At 43.7% G+C, this 20,409-nt stretch overlaps 1 protein-coding gene across 2 annotated transcripts in view; it reads right to left on the bottom strand.

The window, feature by feature from the left end:
• Positions 1-2,262: 2,262 nt before the first annotated feature.
• Positions 2,263-20,409, bottom strand: part of PAK3 (p21 (RAC1) activated kinase 3) — a 79,829-nt gene continuing 61,682 nt past the window's right edge. For both annotated transcript variants that reach the window (XM_068408442.1, XM_068408441.1), the window contains 8 exons: positions 18,028-18,091; positions 14,186-14,234; positions 11,616-11,728; positions 10,615-10,732; positions 9,681-9,780; positions 9,053-9,249; positions 4,116-4,253; positions 2,263-2,534 (listed from right to left, as the gene is read on the bottom strand). In XM_068408442.1, coding sequence (XP_068264543.1) covers positions 2,445-2,534; positions 4,116-4,253; positions 9,053-9,249; positions 9,681-9,780; positions 10,615-10,732; positions 11,616-11,728; positions 14,186-14,234; positions 18,028-18,091 — 869 coding nt within the window. In that variant the 3' untranslated portion in view covers positions 2,263-2,444. The remainder of the gene's footprint in view (positions 2,535-4,115; positions 4,254-9,052; positions 9,250-9,680; positions 9,781-10,614; positions 10,733-11,615; positions 11,729-14,185; positions 14,235-18,027; positions 18,092-20,409) is intronic.

Raw genomic sequence — 20,409 nt, 5'->3', positions numbered from 1 at the left:
AACGCGAAGGAAAATAAATATAATATTTAATAAAATAAAAAGTAAGGCCTCTTATTACAGCAGTTGTCTTTCAAAAGCCAGTGCCAACAATATTCTGTATGCTGGGGCATACAGATCAAAAAAAAAGGGAAATAATGATGCTACCACTTGATTTTCCTACTTTTCGTATGTGTTATCTTCCGGGAAGTTGTGGTGGTGTTATTTTTAAAGTAGAGCTGCTGGAATACTTATAGGTAAAGAAAAATAAATAGGAAAAAAAACCCCAATGAAATAACATAGTCTGTCAACGTAAGTATTTATATCGTATGTCCAGCAAACGTGCCCTAAAAATGTGCTTTCCTTTTATAGGACGGCTGGCTGTTCCTTTGTGGGTAGGAAAAAATAAAAGCTGTACTGGAAACAGAAACTGTCACTTGTTTTTCACTTCTTACATGGAACACAAACATCTTCCGTTCAGATGAATGCTTTACAGATTGAGGGCAGCCCATCTTGAGCCCCAATTACTCCCTTTCTCAAGAAAGTCTCTCCCCCAGATAGACAGCTTGAGCTGACAGAGGAAAATGGGACCTTGCAAAAGAAACAATCTTTTGAATAGAATAGAATTGGTTTGGTTGGAAGAGACCTTTAAGATCAAGTCCAGCCTCAAACCTAACAATGCGAAGTCCACCACTAACCCATGTCCCTCAGCACCACATCTATACGTCTTAAATCCCTCCACGGATGGTGACTCCACCACTGCTCTGGGCAGCCTGTTCCAGTGCTTGACAACCCTTTTGGTGAAGAAATTTTTCCTGATCTCCAACCTAAACCTCCCCTGGTGCAACTTGAGGCCTTCTCCTCTCGTCCTGTCACTTGAAGCATCCTTCATTCCTACTGGCAACACACGAAGACGGTTAGTACCTTAAAGGCTGCTTAGCCCTTCTGTGCAGGACCAGGCCTAAACATGAAGATCTACAGCAGAAAGCTGGTTTATGCCTCTTTTTTTTTTTTTTTTTTTCCTCTTCCTCTCTGGGTGGATGTTGCTTCAGTTTCTGTTTTGAAGATCTTTGATTAGTTGTACTACTAAAATACAGCAACAAATACTCCATGCAAACGCTTTTTCTGAGTGAAGCCACATTGCGTCTTTCTTTCAGAAATGAATAAATAAAACACAAGTTGTGTACGTAAACTACTCTGCTCCCTTACAAGTCAGCTGACTAGTCAAGCACAATCCTCAGTCGCATCCAGGATTCCCTCTCTCCCAGCAACTCAGAGCTGCCTCCAGCAGCGCCTGCTGTACACAGGACAGCACAAAGCAGGCTGGCTCTGAAGATTTCTGCAATCCACTCTGCATTTCACACGTTTGCTCTCGCTCGGTGCAGAACTCCAGGTTTTAATGCAGTCTGCTGCGCTGGCTGATGCAGATCTGAACCACACAAGTCACCACTCACTCATGTCGGCCTCAGTTTCCACAGCAGAACCCGTGTGCCTACAGGACACCCACCTGCACACGAGCCTGCGGAGCAGCCCGGCTCCCTCGGCCGAGAGCGGCGCAGGCGCTGCTGACCTTTCCCAGGAGCTACAAGCCAACCAGGAGAGGAGGCATCCCCAGAAGTGACACCACCGCTCAGCTCTGTCTTGCCCTTCCCTACTGCTGCCCAGACTCAAGCTGGCTAATCCCACCGGTCTGGGCCCGCTCTCACCTCCCATCTCTCTCACAGCTTTGCACCAGACGAGCCCTTTCTGAGCACACCGACTGATCCTTCGGCTTTTTCATTTCAGTAAGACTCTCATCCAGGCAAACAGATTACAAGTAGTTATACAAATCAAATTGTCAGGAACCAGAACACTATATATTCACAGTTGAAAGCCTGTATCTCAACAGGAGGTTTTGTCTGCCCCACTCTTGATTCGTTTTTGGTTGGAAATGCAATTTCACTTTCTTCCTTATCTAGAAGTACTGTGACTGGGCAAATACCAGCGAGTGGGCTGTATTCAGAAAGCAGTGCAGTCTGGAGTTTATGAATGATGGAGACCCTTCTCCAATTCCAAACCATACCAAAAAAAAAAAAACCATAAAAGGGACTTCCCGTCTTTAAGAAACAACTGACAATTCAAAAGTGAATGTACAGCTTATTCACAGGGTGAGAAGGAAGGGAATCTTCCCACTGAATTTGCTTTACCTTGGAAATGGCTGAGGCAGCAAAGCATTTTCGGTCATTACCTCTCTGTCTTAAGCCCTGTTTCATCTTAAAAATAAATTAAGGAGCCAGAAAGCAGGAAGAAGACAAACGATAATTTTTTACTCCTTGAGGGACTGGGTTGTTCTCCCTCCTACCACCATGACTGTGACCGTTGGTTTGTTCATCCATCCGTCTGTCCGGCAGCACAAGAGTTGAGGTTTTATAGAGTTTTTGTTCTCAGTCCTGCTCTGAGCTGGCACGGGAGAAAGCCGGCCTGAAGCGCTAGCGGCTGCTGTTCTTAATCGCTTCCTTTGCTGCAATGATCAGAGGAGTCAGGCTGGAGAGAGGCTTGGCTAATTTTAAAAATGGATGCTGCCCAAAGGAAAAGAGAGAAATGAACCATTACTTTCCAAACTCAGGTACTCACAGGCTCAAGCATATCCTCTGGTTACCACGAATACGCAGAAATAGGACTGAGGGGACTATCTGCACCTGCGTCTTCACATCCAGTACCCTGCTATCACAGGCAAACATGGCCCATAATCCTATTAATCCATTTATCAAGGTGTCCTCAGCTTGCTGGGATTTTTGCCCTGCCAGCGCTCTGGGAATGCTGCTTGCTGTCCCAGGGCCTTGTTGCTTTCAGGAAACTCAAAATACTTATTTACGTTCCTGTTTAAAGACATGGGCTATTTCAGTTGTCAAAAAAAGATAAGGGGCATAAGCTGTTCCTCAGGGAACTCCAGTACCTCTAGGAAATGTTTATCCCAGTAGTATTTAGGCCCATGTGTTGTCCTGAAGGCCGCTGAGGAACAGGTTTTCAGCACCAAGACAAGAGCAGGGAGACAAGTGACAGAGCGCTGATGGACTCAGCTGTGGGTTGCAGCAAGAGCGGCATCTACCATCCCATCCCCTGCCCCTCCTGCGCTGGCTGCCGCCTTCTCAGCAGGGACAGCTAAGTGGCACGTGCTGCAACTCCCTACCTGCCACAAAGCCTGGCAGTAAACCTGTAGCAGTTCTCAGCTACTTGACTGTGCCAGGCAGCAAATGGAGCTGTGACAAGTCCCACTCAGCTGTCCCTGTTTTGGTGGCAGAAATCTCTAGTAGTGGGGCTCAGTGGCAGAAATCTCTAAGAGTAGGGCAGGATGGACAAGCTGGGGCCCCCCTGACGCTCACAGTGAGCACCCCACAGCCCCTTCCTTCCCACGGCCAAATCCCTGACCGCTTGGCTGTGACTGATTTCATCGGGTTCCTCCCTGGTCATCTCTCTGTACAGGGTCGTCACCAACACCATTTCAGGCCACCACACCTGGTATCATTCCACTTCAGTTATTTTGCCACTATATAAAACTGAATATACTACCAAAATACAGAACAGGGCCACGAAGATGATCAGAGGGCTGGAGCACCTCTCCTATGGGGAAAGACTGAGAGAGTCAGGGTTGTTCAGCCTGGAGAAGAGAAGGCTCCAGGGAGACCTTATAGCTGCCTTCCAGTACTTAAAGGGGGCTGATAAGAAAGATGGGGACAGACTTTTTAGCAGGGCCTGTTGCGATAGGACAAGGGGTAATGGTTTTAAACTAAACGAGGGTGGATTTAGACTAGATTTCAGGAAGAAATTTTTTACAATGAGAGTGGTGAAATACTGGCACAGGTTGCCCAGAGAGCTGGTAGATGCCCCATCCCTGGAAACATTCCAGGTCAGGTTGGATGGGGCTCTGAGCAACCTGATCTAGTTGAAGATGTTCCTGCTCGCTGCAGGGGGGTTGGACTGGATGACCTTTAAAGGTCCCTTCCAACCCAAACCGTTCTATGATTCTACTTATCATTAATTTGAAAAGCACCAAGACTGAAGACTAATATGAGGGGGTTTGTCTGATGCCTTCGAGTTCAGCTGACGAGAAAACCGTTACGTAGTACAGCCCTTTCCCTTGCAGCCGCTTCGCGCTTTACCTGCAGAAGCTCCTTGGCAGACCCTCGCCTGTCCACGTCCATCTCCAGGCAGCAGTTCAGAAAGTCGCGAAACACAGCAGACAGTCGCTCGGGGTTCTGCAGCTCCGGTGTCCCGTTCGTAGCTATCAGATACAGCGCCTAGAGGAGAAGGAAACACGAGACTCCACCTGTTTCTTTCACGGCCCTCAGGGCCCATATAGACCCCAGTTTTTAAGGTCCAGTCTCCAGTGGCAGTTTCTTCCCTGGCAGAGGGTTAGAGATCATTTTTCTATACCAACAACAAAAAACCCCTGATGCAGCCACAGCTATTCCAACATCAAGATGATCTTGCCTTGACAGCCGATTTCATTGGCTGACCTAGTTGGTATGAACTACATCAGCAAAAGCACATTTTGCTTCTCTAAGTATTGACACTAGCTTTACAGCCTATTTTAAAGAGTGTATTTGGTCCATCTATATTATTTCAAAGGAATATTACATAAAATGCATCTCTGCAGTGCTCACTGGTCCCTAAAGTACAGCTTCCATAAAATAAAGGTAGTCAATTTTTTTACTCTGTTCTTGCCAAAAATGGCAACTGGATGAAAAAAAGTAAATCCATGAGCTTATTCCTTGGATAAAGAAACAGAAACATTTGGAACCTCATTTTCAACACAGACACCTGAGTTGCATGCACAAATATATTATGAAGAAAACTGGGCAGACAGGAGCCACCTGCAACTATGTCTTTCAGCAGTCTCCAAATTCCAGATCAGCTTCACTTATGTGGTAAAGAAAACTTTAACAGTTTAATCAGAAAAATGAGTAATTCCATCCCTATGGTAACCCTGTGCTAATTTTGATACTCAATACATTAACGATGTCCCCATCCCAGAAATTGCCAGGGAAGAAATGGGAGGTTTTGGCAGTTGGGTTATGGAAAGCTCAGGCCTGGTGACATGGAGAAAGTGGCTTGGACTATGAAAGAAATATGTTCACTAAGTATTTCAGCAAAAATGGACAAGAAGCAGAATAGACTATGTTGCCTTTAAACTATAATCTTCATGTTTCGGGGCAAGCTTCCCAGTGAGAAGAACTGGGGGGTAGTTCATCTTTCAAAAATACTTTTAGAAAAGGGTTTTTTTGTGTTTTTTTTTTCTTTTTTTTTTTAAGAGAAGATAACATGAAATCTATTATACTTGTTTTATGTTTTTGGGGTCATCTTCACAGACAGAAGAGCTGGAACAACTTAAAACCCAAAGCAAAGTGTTACCTGAGAATTGGGAGTATTTGTCTGTGTTAAGGGTTGAGTCCTCTGTGAATTCCCTTCCATGATGTGTATAAACATCCAGCTGCTCATCCCAATGCACGTTCTGTGCACACAGGCCTAGCCAAACACTTGAAAATTCCAGCCTTCCTCCTCCTCAACAGCATCTAGCCTAAGCTAAGCTTAAGTTTCTCAAGCAGAGCCAAGGACGCTCACTTCCATAGAGCAGACAGTGTTCATGCAGCTTATCAAGTCTTCCTGATATTCCTCAGGCCAAGGAATTATAATTTTGCAAAACACACGGTGAGCATTATCCAATGTGGTTCACTTGTAACCAATGTCTGACACGCTGAGAAGCTAGAGAGATGATTTTGCTTTTGCAAGATGTCATTTCGAAACATAAGACAAACATTTTGAACTATTCAGACTTAAGCTTGCAGAATATGTCTGAAATATACAGGAATAACAACAGAAATAGGCCTAGGAGTCTGCCATAAAAATGTCTGCCATGATAATAACAGCTCTGTGCTACTGGCATTTAAACAGACCGTGACCAAATTGACTTTATTATTATCCTCTTAAATACAGAGGAAAATTTCCAAGCCTAAAAAGGCAAATTAACTATCCTAGAGTAAAAACAATAAAAGTAAGTTTCTTTACTTATCCCACAACATCAATGTCACATAATCAGTCTTGTCCTGTCCATGTGCAGCTGACCTCAGCCACCGAGCTGGAGTGTCTGTCCTCGCCATGTTTAAATGGTGCTACCCGAGGGATGTTACTTCTGCAGTAAAGGAATACAGCACCCATGTCAACCTTGGAGATTTTATTCCAGCTACATTCACCTGACTGTGAAACATGAGTGCCAGGACAAATGGAGCTCTTATAGTTGCTCACTTCTTCACAGAACATGAATCATGAGGAAGAGTCATCTTTAGCTACATACTTCACCTTTTAAATATTTCTACGACAACAGAAAAAGGTCTCTGGGAAGCTGAAGTACCTTCTTATCATGTATCTCTTGGTTTCCTATGATACAGCTGGCAAAGAAAAGTACAGTACAAAGGAAATGAGTGTTTGCAGTAGCTGCAAAGGGGCAATAAGCTCATTAATTTGTTTAACATACCAAGAAACAAGAAAGGACTCTGCATACAATTATAGCTGCAGCCTGTGAAAACGATACCCTGCAGTTATCCAGGCCACCCAGATACACGACAGAACAATATACAGATGATTTAGAAGCCTGAAACTGTAGAAGATCCACAGCATTCGGAAAATATGCTACAGTTTTGAGGAAAATTGATGCGCTGTGGTTAATAAATTAAAAAGCAAACAGAAATGCTTAGGGTTTGTTTGGTTTGGGTTTTTAAAATTGAAACTGGGGAGGTCCAACTTGCATTTCAAAGGATGTTTATCACACCAGTGTTTGTCCCTCAGGCCCTAGGCATATGCCTGCTGGAAGGAAATCACAGTCAGAGAACACAAATACCATCACAGAAATATCCAGGACACTCCTGGCTGGAAAAGGGTTCATTCCTGTGAGTTCTGCATAGGCTGGAAAGAACCTGAGCAACATGGGATGCGTTTGCTCTACACGTGGAAAACAACAAATGCATCTACATTAAGACTGCTGTTAACTCTACGATTAAGGATCCTTTAATGCCCTTATAATTTATTTATGTACTTAAAACAGTGTCAGTAACTGAAGCTCCTGCGTGCCTTCCGTTATTAAAACAATCATTCATAAAAATGAAAGAGCATCCTTTTGTTTCCAGGCTTTGCAAAATTCCCTGAATGTGGTCTAAATGTGACTATTAAACCAACAACCACTGCGTGCCATCAGCTAAAAAACTTCACTGTAAACACAGGTCTTGCTCATAAGCTCTCCTGTTTGGATGCAGCTGACACCTCTCACTGACGTCTCTGATTCCACATACAACAGCAGATGGATCCTGTCCCTGTTGGGGCTGATTTACCTTAATAAAGGTAAATGCTGGTAACTGGGGAACTTCAGGCTGTCCATCACAAGCTGTTCACTGCTCCCAGCTCAGGGGCAACCACCTCTGCAAAGGAGTCCAGGAATGGCTAATACAGATGGTGCCAACTTCAGATGCCTGATTTTAATCTACTGCAATTTTACTCAGACACCTGAAGATGCCTTGAAGCTCCAAGTGTTCAAGCTGATCTTAACTCCAGCAGGAGATGAGGCATGTTTGGAGAAAAAAAGCATCTCAAATAATCTGGGTAAGAGCAGGAATAGGTGAATATGAACTTGGTCAGAGATAAGAAATCCAGTGATCTTTCTAACAAGTTGACCTGAGGCTTCTCAAGGAGCCCTAATCACCATCTGAGGTTAAGGAAGCAGGGAATTTTCAGCATCCAGACCAGTAATGCTAATTCTCTTCATCTGTTTTTGATGCCCTATACAAGGCAAACGCATTTTTTGCAAGAGTCTTCCATGGACGCAAGTGGAATATGGGGTCCACTCTTTGCAGGAAACTGAAGCAAAACTGGTGATGTGCAAAAGTCTCTGCTGGTCAAACTGGGCTGCAGTGAGACAGGCCTACTGCCACCCTGCCAGCTAGGGTGCCCTCTGCTTATTCAGCACCAGCCTGAATCCAAACCTGTTTGTTCCTTATCCCCCCTCACGAGGTGGCACAGCGCACACCGCTCCACACGCGTGCCCTGGAACCAAAAACCCCAGGGCACCTACCAAACCAGAAGAAGGCTGCCAAGAAAAGTCAGGAACTTTTTTTTTCAAAATGAGAAGACTGAAATTTGTATAGTTGTTGTATTCCTTTCTTAAGCAGCATGGCTGGGGGTATTTCCTGACCATTCTGTTGTTTCTTCTTCCAGTTTGCAGTGCACAGGCTGGGTGCCGTGGGCCAGAGAGCACACAGCCCTACTGCTGTGAGGAAAGCTACAGGTCCTGCTCTATTTTAATTCTAGCCTTAACAAAAATTATGTATGTATACACAGAGGTCAAAAATAAATTCCTCATAAATTCCTGCATCCTATCAGGATTAACTGTGCAGCATTTACCTTTGTTGCAGCTATCAGTCCTGAGGTTTTATCTTGGTATACATTCCTCCACTATCACATGCTCATTTGGTATAAGAACTGGCCATTTCATTTTAAGGAATTAGGATAAAACTGAAAACTTCAAAACATTAAAAATGCACTAAGTTTACTACAAGTATCTGTGCTAAAACATACTTTTAGAAATGTATTTGGTAATAAATAATTATGGCATTACTATAACCAGTGACACTCCCTGAAAGGCTCAGGTAAGCCATCGGCACTGCTCTGGGTTTGAGAAGACTTCTCTGCCTGCAGACACAGCTGAAATGCATCTCATAAGAATTCCCCAACTGGAGAAACCTGCTGCCGAAAAATTCTTGTCATTCAGAGATACAGCTCAAAGAGGGTTCAAAACCCACATGAGAAATTTCAAGCATCGCTGAAGGCAAAAATGGCACATTCTGAACTGGCTACATGTCACTTCTCTTCTGAGGTTCTCCCACTGAGGTAACCAAATCTACAGTATATGCTGATATGCACCAGTGACATTTTTATAAGTGGGTCTTGGTGGACCTAGTTCAAGCTGATATGACTGGGATTTTGTCTCATGGGAGAGAAAACATGGGACAGATTAGAAAGACAGTGGTATCTGATTTTATTTGCACCTTACCCTGAGAGGATTTTCATTAAGGTAAGGAGGTTCTCCTTCCACCATTTCTATTGCCATGATCCCTAGTGACCAGATGTCCACTTTGGGGCCGTATGCTTTTCTTGTCACCACTTCTGGTGCCATCCAGTAAGGAGTCCCGACCATTGTGCTCCGTTTACTCTGCTCAGGGGTGATCTGAGCACAGAAGCCAAAATCAGCTGAGGAGAAAACCAAGTATTGTTAAAGCCAGCTTGAGTTATGAAACCAAGAAGAAGAAGAAATCCCCACTATATGCCTGAGCATGTGTTGTTGAATCTATCTGGAAAAGTGGCCACGCTCTGTTTACTCAGTGCTGTAGTCAAAGAAATATTGAACTGGCCACTTAAAAAAACCCTCGAGTTTCATGCAGTGGGTTTTAAAATCCACTTGAAGCTGAGCTGTATATCCCTCCGGAAGGGACATACACAAACCAAAGCCACCCTTTACACCTTTTTCCTTTCTATACCTCTCTGCACATTGGAACTGTGCTCTTAGCTTGCAGCAGTGGTCAGTGCACTACCACAGGCATCACTTTTGGGTTACTGGCAGTCAGTCAAAAGCAGCCCCACACCACATCCTGAGAACACTGCACCTGACCAGGAATACCTACTCAATTTGACAGAGCCGTCCATTCCGAGAAGAATATTGTCGCTTTTGATGTCTCTGTGAATCACTTGGTTTGAATGAAGGAAATCCAGTGCTTGCAGGCACTGATAGATAAAAAAGAAACATGAGGGTAAAAATTAATGACCTGATTTCACCACACAAGAAAGGAAGTGGCTCTAAAAGATTTAATTTCTAGATGAATTGTGAGTAATGGCAGAATATTGTGCTGTCAAGAGGAATAGCTTGCTGCTTCAACACTACTACAGTAATAACTTTCTAAATGAAGGCATATTAGTTTTTGAAAGAGAAATGTCCATTTGTTACAGACTGTCCCCTGAAAGCACAGCCAGAATGACTGCTGCTGCAACGAATGTGCTGGCTCCATCCATATGACAAACTATTGTTTGCCAAAACAGAAGTGGTCCCTTCCTTTGGTACGAAGCGGATCACTTCTGGGAGGGAGGCTGCGTGACAAACATTTTATTGTTAGGCTCTACAGCAGATTTGGAAATAGCACGTTAGTCATTTGTCAGAAGCAAACACCGTTTGGGTGGAATGCTATCCTTCTAAGCTGAGGACTGTGATAAATGAGTCTCTTTTTCTTTGCTGTTATTTTAAAATTCTGCCACCAGCATGTTTGCTTTTACAGGCGAGGAATGCAGTACAGACGTGCTCCAGGCAAACGTGTAAAGAGGCAAAGTTGAGAACAGTAAAACTGAAAAAAAAAGAGGTAGTACAGTAACAGTATATGAGTATAATAACAGAGTATATAAGTGCAGTGATACTGGCAGGCAGTTCACTGAAGGTGCTCTTTCTTCTCCATATTATAAAAGCAACACAGAAACAAAGCTCTGAACATGAAATCATTCACGTTCTTACCACCCGTTTAGAAGTACCATCCCGTCCAAGTAATGGGAAGCACATGTGGGATCCCTTACCTCCCTACAGACAGCTGCTATCTGTCCTTCATCCATACATGTCTCTGTAACAACATCGGTTAAAGAGCCGCCAGCCAAGTACTCCATAACCACCCAGAGTTCATCACCGACTAGGTAGCTGAAAGAAGAAAACAATGGCATTGAGATGACTGTGCATAGCTAAATTCCCTTATCAAAAAGACTACAGTTGATTTTTGTTTCCAGGTCATTTTTAAATAAAGACAGAAAAAAATGCATAGATATTCCTTCTAGGCTATACAGTACTTACAGGCTGTGCAGTCTGAATGAGAAAGGCACATAACTGAAAAATTAGATACCTTAGATGGCAAGCAAGTAAAAAATGCAGTTTAGTAAGGGCAAAGATAAATCTTGAACCAGGACATACCACATCATCTGGTTCATCATCATAACACATAAATTCCATGATTAACTCCAGGAACGAGGCAACACAACTTTCATAGTTGTGCATGGTAGGAGGGTGTGTACCACTGGGGACAGAAATTGGTCAACAGTTTGGAAAACCTTACACAAAATACATTCAGGAGCAGGGAAAACAATTTAATAACTGTCAAATTACGTGTTTCTGGAAACAAGAACCTAGTCTTCCCGGCATCCACAGCAACGGAAAATAGTGGGAACAGCCCAAGGGAAATAATTTCTGTGATGATTTATCAGCACTTATCATAAGACACAGAAAATATGATCAACTTAGAAAAAAAACCCACCCAACAACAAAAGCAGCATGGAGGTAGTGAACTTACAGGCTGTTGTTTTAGTTAGATATGGCTGATTCAGGTTTTTGAAAACAGTCTTCAAACTATATAAGTCAGAAAAGATGAGCAGACAAAATGCAGTCTCCTCCCATAAATTGTATATGAGTAGATAAATAATAGAGAGGTCGATTTTATGCCAGTGACCAAAGATTTTTTTTTTTAATCTTTGGCTTGCAGTATGTAAATGAACAGAATAATAATATAATATATTATACCAGAAGTTCTTACCTGTCTAAATAGTTAACAATATTGGGGTTCTTATTTTCCCTCATGACCAGGATTTCATTAATAATTAGTTCCTTTTTGGGCTGTTGTTGGAGATTCATTTGTTTTATGGCCACCTAAAATGACATCAAAACCCATTAACTTGAGTAGTCTGTTGCACGAGATCAGCATGAACGTGGAGTGAGTAGCAGAGCTGTGCCAAACTGTCTTGTTATTAGACATAAGAGCTCTGTAACTTACATTACAACGCCCTATTTCTCTGCTAGCTTCGGTGCTAGTTACGGGACACGTGGCCATATACATTTTGCCTTGTAAAATCTGTAAAAATGGTCTTTAAAACTATCAACCACAAATCTCTAACAACACTCTCTGGACCTACATTCTTTTCAAATGGCCATAGTTTATCACCACTATTATTATTCATGCACGTTTCGCGAGCAGGAAATGATTTTGTTACTGTGAAAATCTATTTAAAAAGCTGGTAATACTTTAGCAAGTATATTATTTTTGATCATTATTTCAGCAACTGCTGTTATTCTTGACTTGACTGCATAACTGAAAGAAAACACGTATGTACATTACGTATAAAATGCCATACTAAAAAGATCATTAAGGTTATACAAAAAAATACAATCCAAAAGAAAATCCACTTTCTAACTTCTTGATTTTTGATTTTGCAACTCTAAATAACATTCTTCAGCACAGTTTAGGTTTGCAATTATTTTCTGGGTTTAAAAAAAAAATCCATTCTATGGTATTTTATGGATACACCCAGGGTTATAAGCAGGGCTTAGGGCTTTTAGATCCCTTGTAGATCTCTAAGAGCAGTTATAAAGTGCAGCACTGCAGGTGGATGAGAAAGTACCAGTAAGATTGAGATGTATTTGCTGACAGCCAGAAATAATAAATCGGAAACCTTAAGCTGTAGCCCCAAAGAGCAAAGAGATTCTCTAAGACAACATCTTGTCTGTTTATTACTAATATGATCCTTTTGCTCTGAACCACTGCAGCCATCCTGGCTCCTCTGCCCAGGTCCATCTTCCCCCAGGCAGCTACGGTGTCCCCGCTACTTAAAGTCTACCTCTTGTTCCCTCCGTATGCAACGTGGCCATGAAAGAGACCACCCTTCACTCTCATTCCTGCTTTTCTAGCCAGATTTTCAGGCAGGGTTCGTATATATTCAAAAACTCTGGCTTGGAAAAGGAAATGAACGTTAAGATGCCCTTTTACATCAGGCACTACAGGGACTGTCAGATTTAACACTGCTTTCCCGCAAGATTTGTTTCTCACCCCCCCGGCCCCCACTTGCTGTGACCAGTTCACGGGCTGCAATGGGCTGTCACTGACACCAGACCTAAACACGACTGTACTGTGTAGGAGAGATCTTTACTCTTGATATACATCATCTTATTTGTTGGTGTGTGTGTCAACCAGCTTCAGTATGACTAAAACACAAAACTGCATCCTAAACGTGATCTCTCCTTAATTAGGTCTTGCATTATACTTTGAAGATGAAACACATGATGGCAAAAAATGCTAAATAGTGTTACTGTCTGAACCTGAGAGTAAGATGAATTGGGACTGAATGGCAGCAGCCTCCATCAGCTAGTTGATGCATTAATGTATTTAGTAATTAAGACAGAGCTAGTGTGTCCTTCTCTGAAAGACACCACTTCCCTCCTTGTGTTCTTTCTGTTAATAAGGACAAAGTCTGTTTGAAGTTAAGCGACCTAATGAAGCTCTTTATTCCTCACAGCAACAGGAGAATCCGTGACCACCCCAAGGTTTTTCCCAAGGCCTCTCACTATGACAGATCTTTAGATTTTACAGTCTGTATTGCTAACTGATCTACGGCCAGCTCCACAGGCAGAGTTTATGCTGTAAGTGTTCAGAGTTAAATTGTGTATATAGACCAACATTCTCTGTAACAGTGCAACTTCACACACACTGGGGAACAGAGATGTAACAATTTCTAAACCAATATATTTACACTGGCAATAAAAATTATGTAGTTTTTATCAAGCCCAAAAGCTTGCTGGGATTTCTTTACAGGTTTCTCTCCGTTAAAATACCCATTCAGGGATGATGTAACACGGTACCAGGCTGGGACCAACACTACTGTGGAGAGCACCGACCAGTTCTGAAGACAGGGTAAGTAACAAAATAATTCTCTTACAATTGGCTTTAAAAGCTCTGGGTGAAGCTTCAGCCCAAGCACAGGGAGCACCAAGGCTCTTACTGAGCCCAGGGGAGCAGGACTCATGTCCTGCATGACCTGCCCCCAGGAATTCGCAGGCACCTTTTCAGGCATTACTCAACACCTCAGTGTAATGGCTGCTGGCAAGTGGATGGCCACAGTAAGTGCTCAGTTACTGAGGCACAGACCCACATTGCCCTCAAAGAGCTTCCACTGAAAAGCTGAAGACAGCAGAAGATGTATTTTGGAGGCTGCCACTAGTCTGTGCTTCAGAGGAATGGCCTTTGCAGTAAAGATCTACTGGCGACCCGAAAGCCCCATCCACAGTTCACATCAGAGGGGAAAGCACTGAACACCTGGGGCTGCTGACACTCACCTCTTGCCCTGTGGCGATGTCGATTGCTGTATAAACGGTTCCTGACGCCCTAGAAACGAAACAGCAGCACAGAAATGAGAAGTGGTTTAAGTCCCTACAAGTGAAAGCAAGCCCAGAAAGGAGAACTCTGCTGCCTGTAGGGTTTATAAAACACCTTTGGTCATCCACCCCTTCAACCAGCACCGCACAGCACAGCAGCCCACCAGCCCTCTGCCATGCAGGGTATCCAAGATAAAACTTAGGTCCAACATGAAGAAAAAGGGCTGGTGCAAATCTCAGATGTACACACTAAATTATTTTAGTTCAAAACTTAAGGGGAGGTGTCTACAAAAACTGGAAAATAATATATTTAATTCTTTTTCCATTTTCTCTAGTTTTGCTTTGTTGTTGTGTTTTGTTTTGTTTTGTTTTTTTTTCTTTTTGTGTGTGTGTGTGTTTTTTTGCCAAGGAATGTAACATACAGTCTAGTTGTGCCTTCTCAGACCTCTTATTTGGATCTATCATCTGCAAAATTCAGGCAACACCACTCAGTCATTCTGAGAACCCTAAATACATGTGACAGCCATCTGAAGGAAGGATCTAGACACGGCTTTCTCCAGCATGCACAGAAACTGTTCTCCAGCTGTCCTGCTGGTCACAGCTAGAGCAGGTTAAGGCTTATATTGTTTCACACACAAATGGAGAATGACTCAAAACAGAGGATCCTTCTTTGTGTGTCAAGAGCCGTCAGCAGCTGCTTCTGTTAGGTGCCCCAGACCTGTGAAGGACTCTTCACAGTGTCTGTGTTTTGCTTCTGTGGCAGAGGTAGGTTGTGTTGTAGAGCCACCAGAAGGAAATGTGCTGTGAAATGGCTGCTCACCTGCAGACTAGATGGTGTGGGGTTTTGTTTGCCATCTGCCTCTCGTTAAAAGAGGTTCTTCCCCTGTAGTGATGTGAAGGGATGGAAAGGCCACCATCAGAGGAAAAGCCTTCGGGTTTAACAGGAACTGCAGGCTTGTAAACCCTCATGGGGCTTCCTTCTGAGCTGAAGCACACGTTTACACTGCCATCATTTCAGAAGCCCACGTCTGCATGGGCAGTGAGGCAAGGGAGAGCCAGGGCGGGGATTCTGAGAAGCGGGAACACGCAGCCTGCACGTGTCCACGGACTGAAAATGCCCACATCAGTTTGCTCATTTTCACATGATCCCCAGCTTGTTTACCTGCAGGCTGAAATATTTCTGAAGCATTTTAACTCAACAGGCACCAGAGACTGTATGTCTGTGTCGAGAACAACATTCTCATTGGGCACGCTATGTATTCTTTTAATACAAATGCAAATGCATTTTCCTATGACTAATTGTCGAGATTAATCCAATTTGTTTTCATAAAAAGCCAACACGATTTATTCAGACTTGCTAACAATGTGCTGCACCTCCTGAGTAAAGTCCTGTCAGGGTTTATTTAAAAACAGCTATTTAAATTAAGGATGCTTTTGATATGCTCCAGGCCATCTGTGAGGAGTTTAGATAAAGGTGAGTAATTTAACTAAAGCTGTGAATTAACTGCAAGGGCTCTGCGATTCTGCGTTACAAACTTTTACTTCTAAGCAACTATAATTTCTGATCTGTATCTAACTTTTAAATGCTTCTGTAATATCTTGGTTTTAATGCAGCTAGGCAAGTACCAGGGCCCACAATTAGATCTGTGTCACTGTGATGCAGTGCAGTACAACTTAAAAAACCAACCTGAACCCAGGCTGCTCACATGGTTCCATACTAATTTATCTTTCTAGCAAGAGCTAACGCTGCTTGAGCAAACACAGCCTCTTTATCGAGCACTAGTTAACTAAGTTTCCTCTGCTGTCAGCAGCATTTTCAGTCCTCAGCTGGAGACAGATGACAAACCAGAGACTCAGTGCTGGAGCTGACCTGTTCAGCACAGGCCTGCTGACCACCCTTCACTGCAAAGCGGCTGTAAAACCATCACACAGTTTATTAACTTACCAGCTGTACGAAGCCATGAAGTGCTACGTGCCAGTCAAGTTGCTTTTCCTTATGTAAGAAGTTGCTCTCTACCTGCAGTTCTCTGAGCAGCCACGTCTCTTGCTGCCTTGCAGTGCTCTCATTAGCAGCTACTACAGAACTACTCACTTCCAATGCTACTAGTGCCTTTGGCATAACTGTGCCCAACTCACTGCAGAGGTGGGCAGCTCAGGAACTGGCACCTGCATCAACCGAGCACATCAGCACCATCCGAGGCACTGCATCTCAGCCCAGCCCTGCTGCAGACAGACGCGCTAACCCCAGCCATGCAGCAGTCTGGTTCCTCCTGATCATCCTGTACAATTACCTTTGTGATGATTTTTTTCTTTAGGACCTTTCCCCATCACTGTAAACGGACCTGCGGCATTACACTCGTGAGCTGGTTACAGCAGCACACTCACTCCTCTGTAAGAAGGGCATGCAATCTCTAGGCTGTACTAAAAGCTGGAGGAAAACAATTTAGATACCCTTTTAGGCCAGATACTAGCCACTTGTATTTCCACCAGCTGTTGAGGCACCTTTGTACAAGCTGACTCCTAGGTCTGTCAAAATAAAAGGTTGTGAGAGCGATGGTCATAGTCTCACGGTGACAGCAATGATGTGCTTCACACACGTTTACTCGGACTCTCACTTCTTCTGTTGACACTTCTCTTCTGAGAGACTGGCACAGCTGTAAGTGTCCAGTGACATTTTACAAATGACAATAAGAACCAAAGCTTCGGGTGGAAAGCAAGCTGGAATCTGAGAAAGGGTTTTTATACAATTAATGGAGCAGAAACACCTTCCCACAAGCGCCCTACCAAACAAGATGTATCTGCGATAAAGCCTGCCAGAGAAAGCGAATGAGCGTGCCTGGCTTTCTGCAGTATGTATCAGTCCTAGGTCAGCAACATGCTGAGTTCAAACCTCACAAACAGCTAAGGCAGAAAAATATCTCCCCATGTCAGTAAACAGCTTCTGTCATACACTGACAGCAGCGAGATGCTGGTGTTACACAAAGGGCATTAGCCCTCCTGGAATTACAACACAGCCAAGGGAACTGACCGAGCAAGGACTCTGCCCATATTTAAAACGCAAGTCAGAGACCTCATTTTGCTGTAATTTCTTTTGTTCTTGCCTCCTCACATAGGAAATATTTAAAATCAATCCTATTTACAGTAAGCAAAGTCGGGTTTCAAAGAGAATAGCTTGGTTGATTATTTTCATCTGCAGGATCCATGAGTGGTCTGCCATCAGGCAGATGATGCATTTTCTCATCAAGTACTTTGTGCATTGACACTGTGTTTATTACTGAATTTTTGTTTTTTACTACCTCTGCTAGAAAAGAGAGCTTATTATTTAATCTCTGGTCTCAGTTTCTAAACTATGTGGTTATAATCCTGATCACTGAATATTTTTTTAAGCAAAATATTTGAAAGAAATGTTACTGAGAACTGTCATTTATCTGACAGCAACTATCAGGTGGTAAGTTGCTCTTTTAGGCAATAGTTTTTTCCTCCTTTCTTTAGCATGCCCATATTATTTTGAAACATACAAAAATGATTTCTCCTAAGAAAGTAAGCAAACAGGTGCCACACACTTGAGGGACAGTAGATCTTCTACATCCTGCTCCTTGCTACAGACAAGACATTGCCAGCATCAAGTTGTCTTTGATGATGCCTTCTGATCACAGTTATAAATTCTGATCAGTACTGAGAGACAGGAAACTCTAAACCCAGAGGCTTGAACATGTCTGGAGCTTGCCCAGCTTCATGCTTGATATTACACCAGCAAAATACCTGGCCCATGTTTTTGTGTAAGTAACTGTGACTGGACTTACCCTTGGCCAATTTTTTCAAATCGAGTGTATTTCTTCTTAGGATCTCCCACGCTCACAATGCTCCCTGAAAGAAACAAAATTAAAGATGCTCATTTAGAAATGGAGATGCCACCTTTCAGCAGATCAGACATGCAGCCCCACCATCTGGGGCTGTGAGCTGTTTGCAGTCCGTTGGGTAAAAACAACAATACAGGCAGCTCCGTAGCACAGATGGCCTCCATGAAGACTGGTTTTCTATGGTCCTTTGGAAAGTTACCTTGACAGGAAACTAAAAACATGGAGACACGTTCACAGGAGACAGATATCGGAAAAGAACAAGTACCGATGCAAGTGTTTGTTGTTGTCCTGGTTTGGCCTAAACCAGGCCGATTTTCCTTTCAGTGATTTTTACTTTCAGCTAAGTCTCCTCTAAATAACTGCACTTTCTGAAACTAACTGCATGTTTTTGCAGACAGTGTCTGCTTCCAGGACTGATAACGCTCGAAGTTTGTAGTTATCGCTGAGGCACCGGTAGGGATGTTGTGCAGTAAGGCTCTTGCTGTACTTTTTTCTTAGAGAAACCAAGGTCACCGCTGAATTCCTCACTGCTTACAAGTGAAAAGCCGAAGGGGGGTCGCAGCTGCAGCGGGGAGCAGACAGGGCAGGTGACCCAAAATTGACCAACGAGGGTATTCCATCCCATACACGTCATTCTCGGTATAAAGCGGGGGGATCACGAGGGTCTCGCTGCTCTTGCTCGCTCTTGCTTTTTTCTGCTATGGCCGGTGTCCAAGGAGGACTCCGACTGTTTTCCTGCTGCCCCCGATCCTGATCTGTGCATCCCTGAATCCAGCTCTCGACCGTCGCTAGGCCCAGCCTGGGCCTTCCCGGAGCCTGCCCTGCAGTGCCGGTGGTGACGTTGCCGACATCGGGGGAGCTCGATCTTGGTTTTGTATATATATTTGTATATATTTGATTATTCCAATATTATTATTATACTCTTTTTCATTATTATAGGTTTATTAAAACTGTTTTAACTTTCCAACCCGTAAGTCTCTCTCCCTTTTCCCTTTCCCTTTCCCTTCGGGTGGGGGGGGGAGGGTTAACAGAGAGCGTCTGCTGCAGGTTTAATCGCCAGCCCAGCTTTAAACCGTGACAGATTTTATTGGCGCCCAACGTGGGGCTCGAGAGAAGCTCCAACAGGTTGCTCTGATAAGTCGAATCCCAGCTCCGGCGGGAGGAGACCTGGAGAGCTCAGCTGAGAGAGTATCAGATTTCTTCCTTTGAGATTTACGAGGGGTTGGAAATTAAAACAGATAGGGAAGATGCTGATGTCATTTTTGAGTACTGTGTTATCTCGTCTTTTTATAGAGTTTCTTTCACAGTTGAGTATTGCAATGATGCCTTACCTGCCGTGGGCACTGTGTTATTGTTTGCTTCTTATGAATGTTTATATGCGGTTTAGCAGTGGGCGCTGGTCGAAATGTATTGTTTTGGTATGGGGTTTGATACTGATTTATGCTGTGATAAACTGGGCAGTTACTATTCCGATCTCTTATCTCTATAACACAATGATGGGCAGTTTTAATCGCGAATCAGTAGCAGCGACTTCATCTGCACGCTCCAGGCGTCCTTTAGCTGATTCTGTTAATGATTACACTTCCAGTTTTACTGCAGGAAATAGTACCTTCTCCTTTTCTGCCAAGCTGATTCCTCTAGATTTTGTGAAATTCGGATGGTGCTGTCTAGGTGGCATGTTTTTATTTTCGGTTGTCCTGAATGTGTTTCTGATGTGGGATAAGATTAAGTATCGGTGCAGGGACAGGTGTAGGTGTTATGCAGCCACCTCAGATCCTACAGCGTGTGCTGCCGCTACAGCTCGCACCGCAGCTGCTACACCCCCCAAGATGGCCACTGCACCTACTCAGACTCTAACGAGTCTCAGCACTCCCACAACAGCCACTGCATCTACTCAGACCCCAGCATCTAACGAATCTGTACCAATTGCTCCTGTAACCAGGAAGAAATACCAAAAGAAATCAGCTCGTGAAGAGGAGGATGATGACTCAGAGCCTTCTAAGGCAGAGCCATCACATGACCCAGGTGAGGGCCCTTCTCAGGCAGAGTCAGGGCCCGACACAGATGGGGGTTCCCTTGATCGTCATTTTAAAGCAGACCCATCACAGAAGAAAGGTCGTTCTAAAGCAGAACTATCACAGGAGGAGGACTCGGATGTAGAGATAACCTACCACTCCTTATCCCTGAAGGACCTGAGAAATATAAGGAAAGATTTCAGCCGTTATGATGGTGAGCCAATTATTACCTGGCTGCTCCGATGCTGGGATAATGGGGCAGATAGCATGCAATTAGACGGTAGAGAAGCCAGACAGTTGGGATCCCTGT

The sequence above is a fragment of the Nyctibius grandis genome, chromosome 10 (genome assembly GCF_013368605.1).
Source record: "Nyctibius grandis isolate bNycGra1 chromosome 10, bNycGra1.pri, whole genome shotgun sequence".
NCBI lineage: Eukaryota > Metazoa > Chordata > Aves > Nyctibiiformes > Nyctibiidae > Nyctibius > Nyctibius grandis.
The sequence above is the reverse complement of the archived record's forward strand: the minus strand, read 5'-3'. Positions and strand labels throughout refer to the sequence as shown.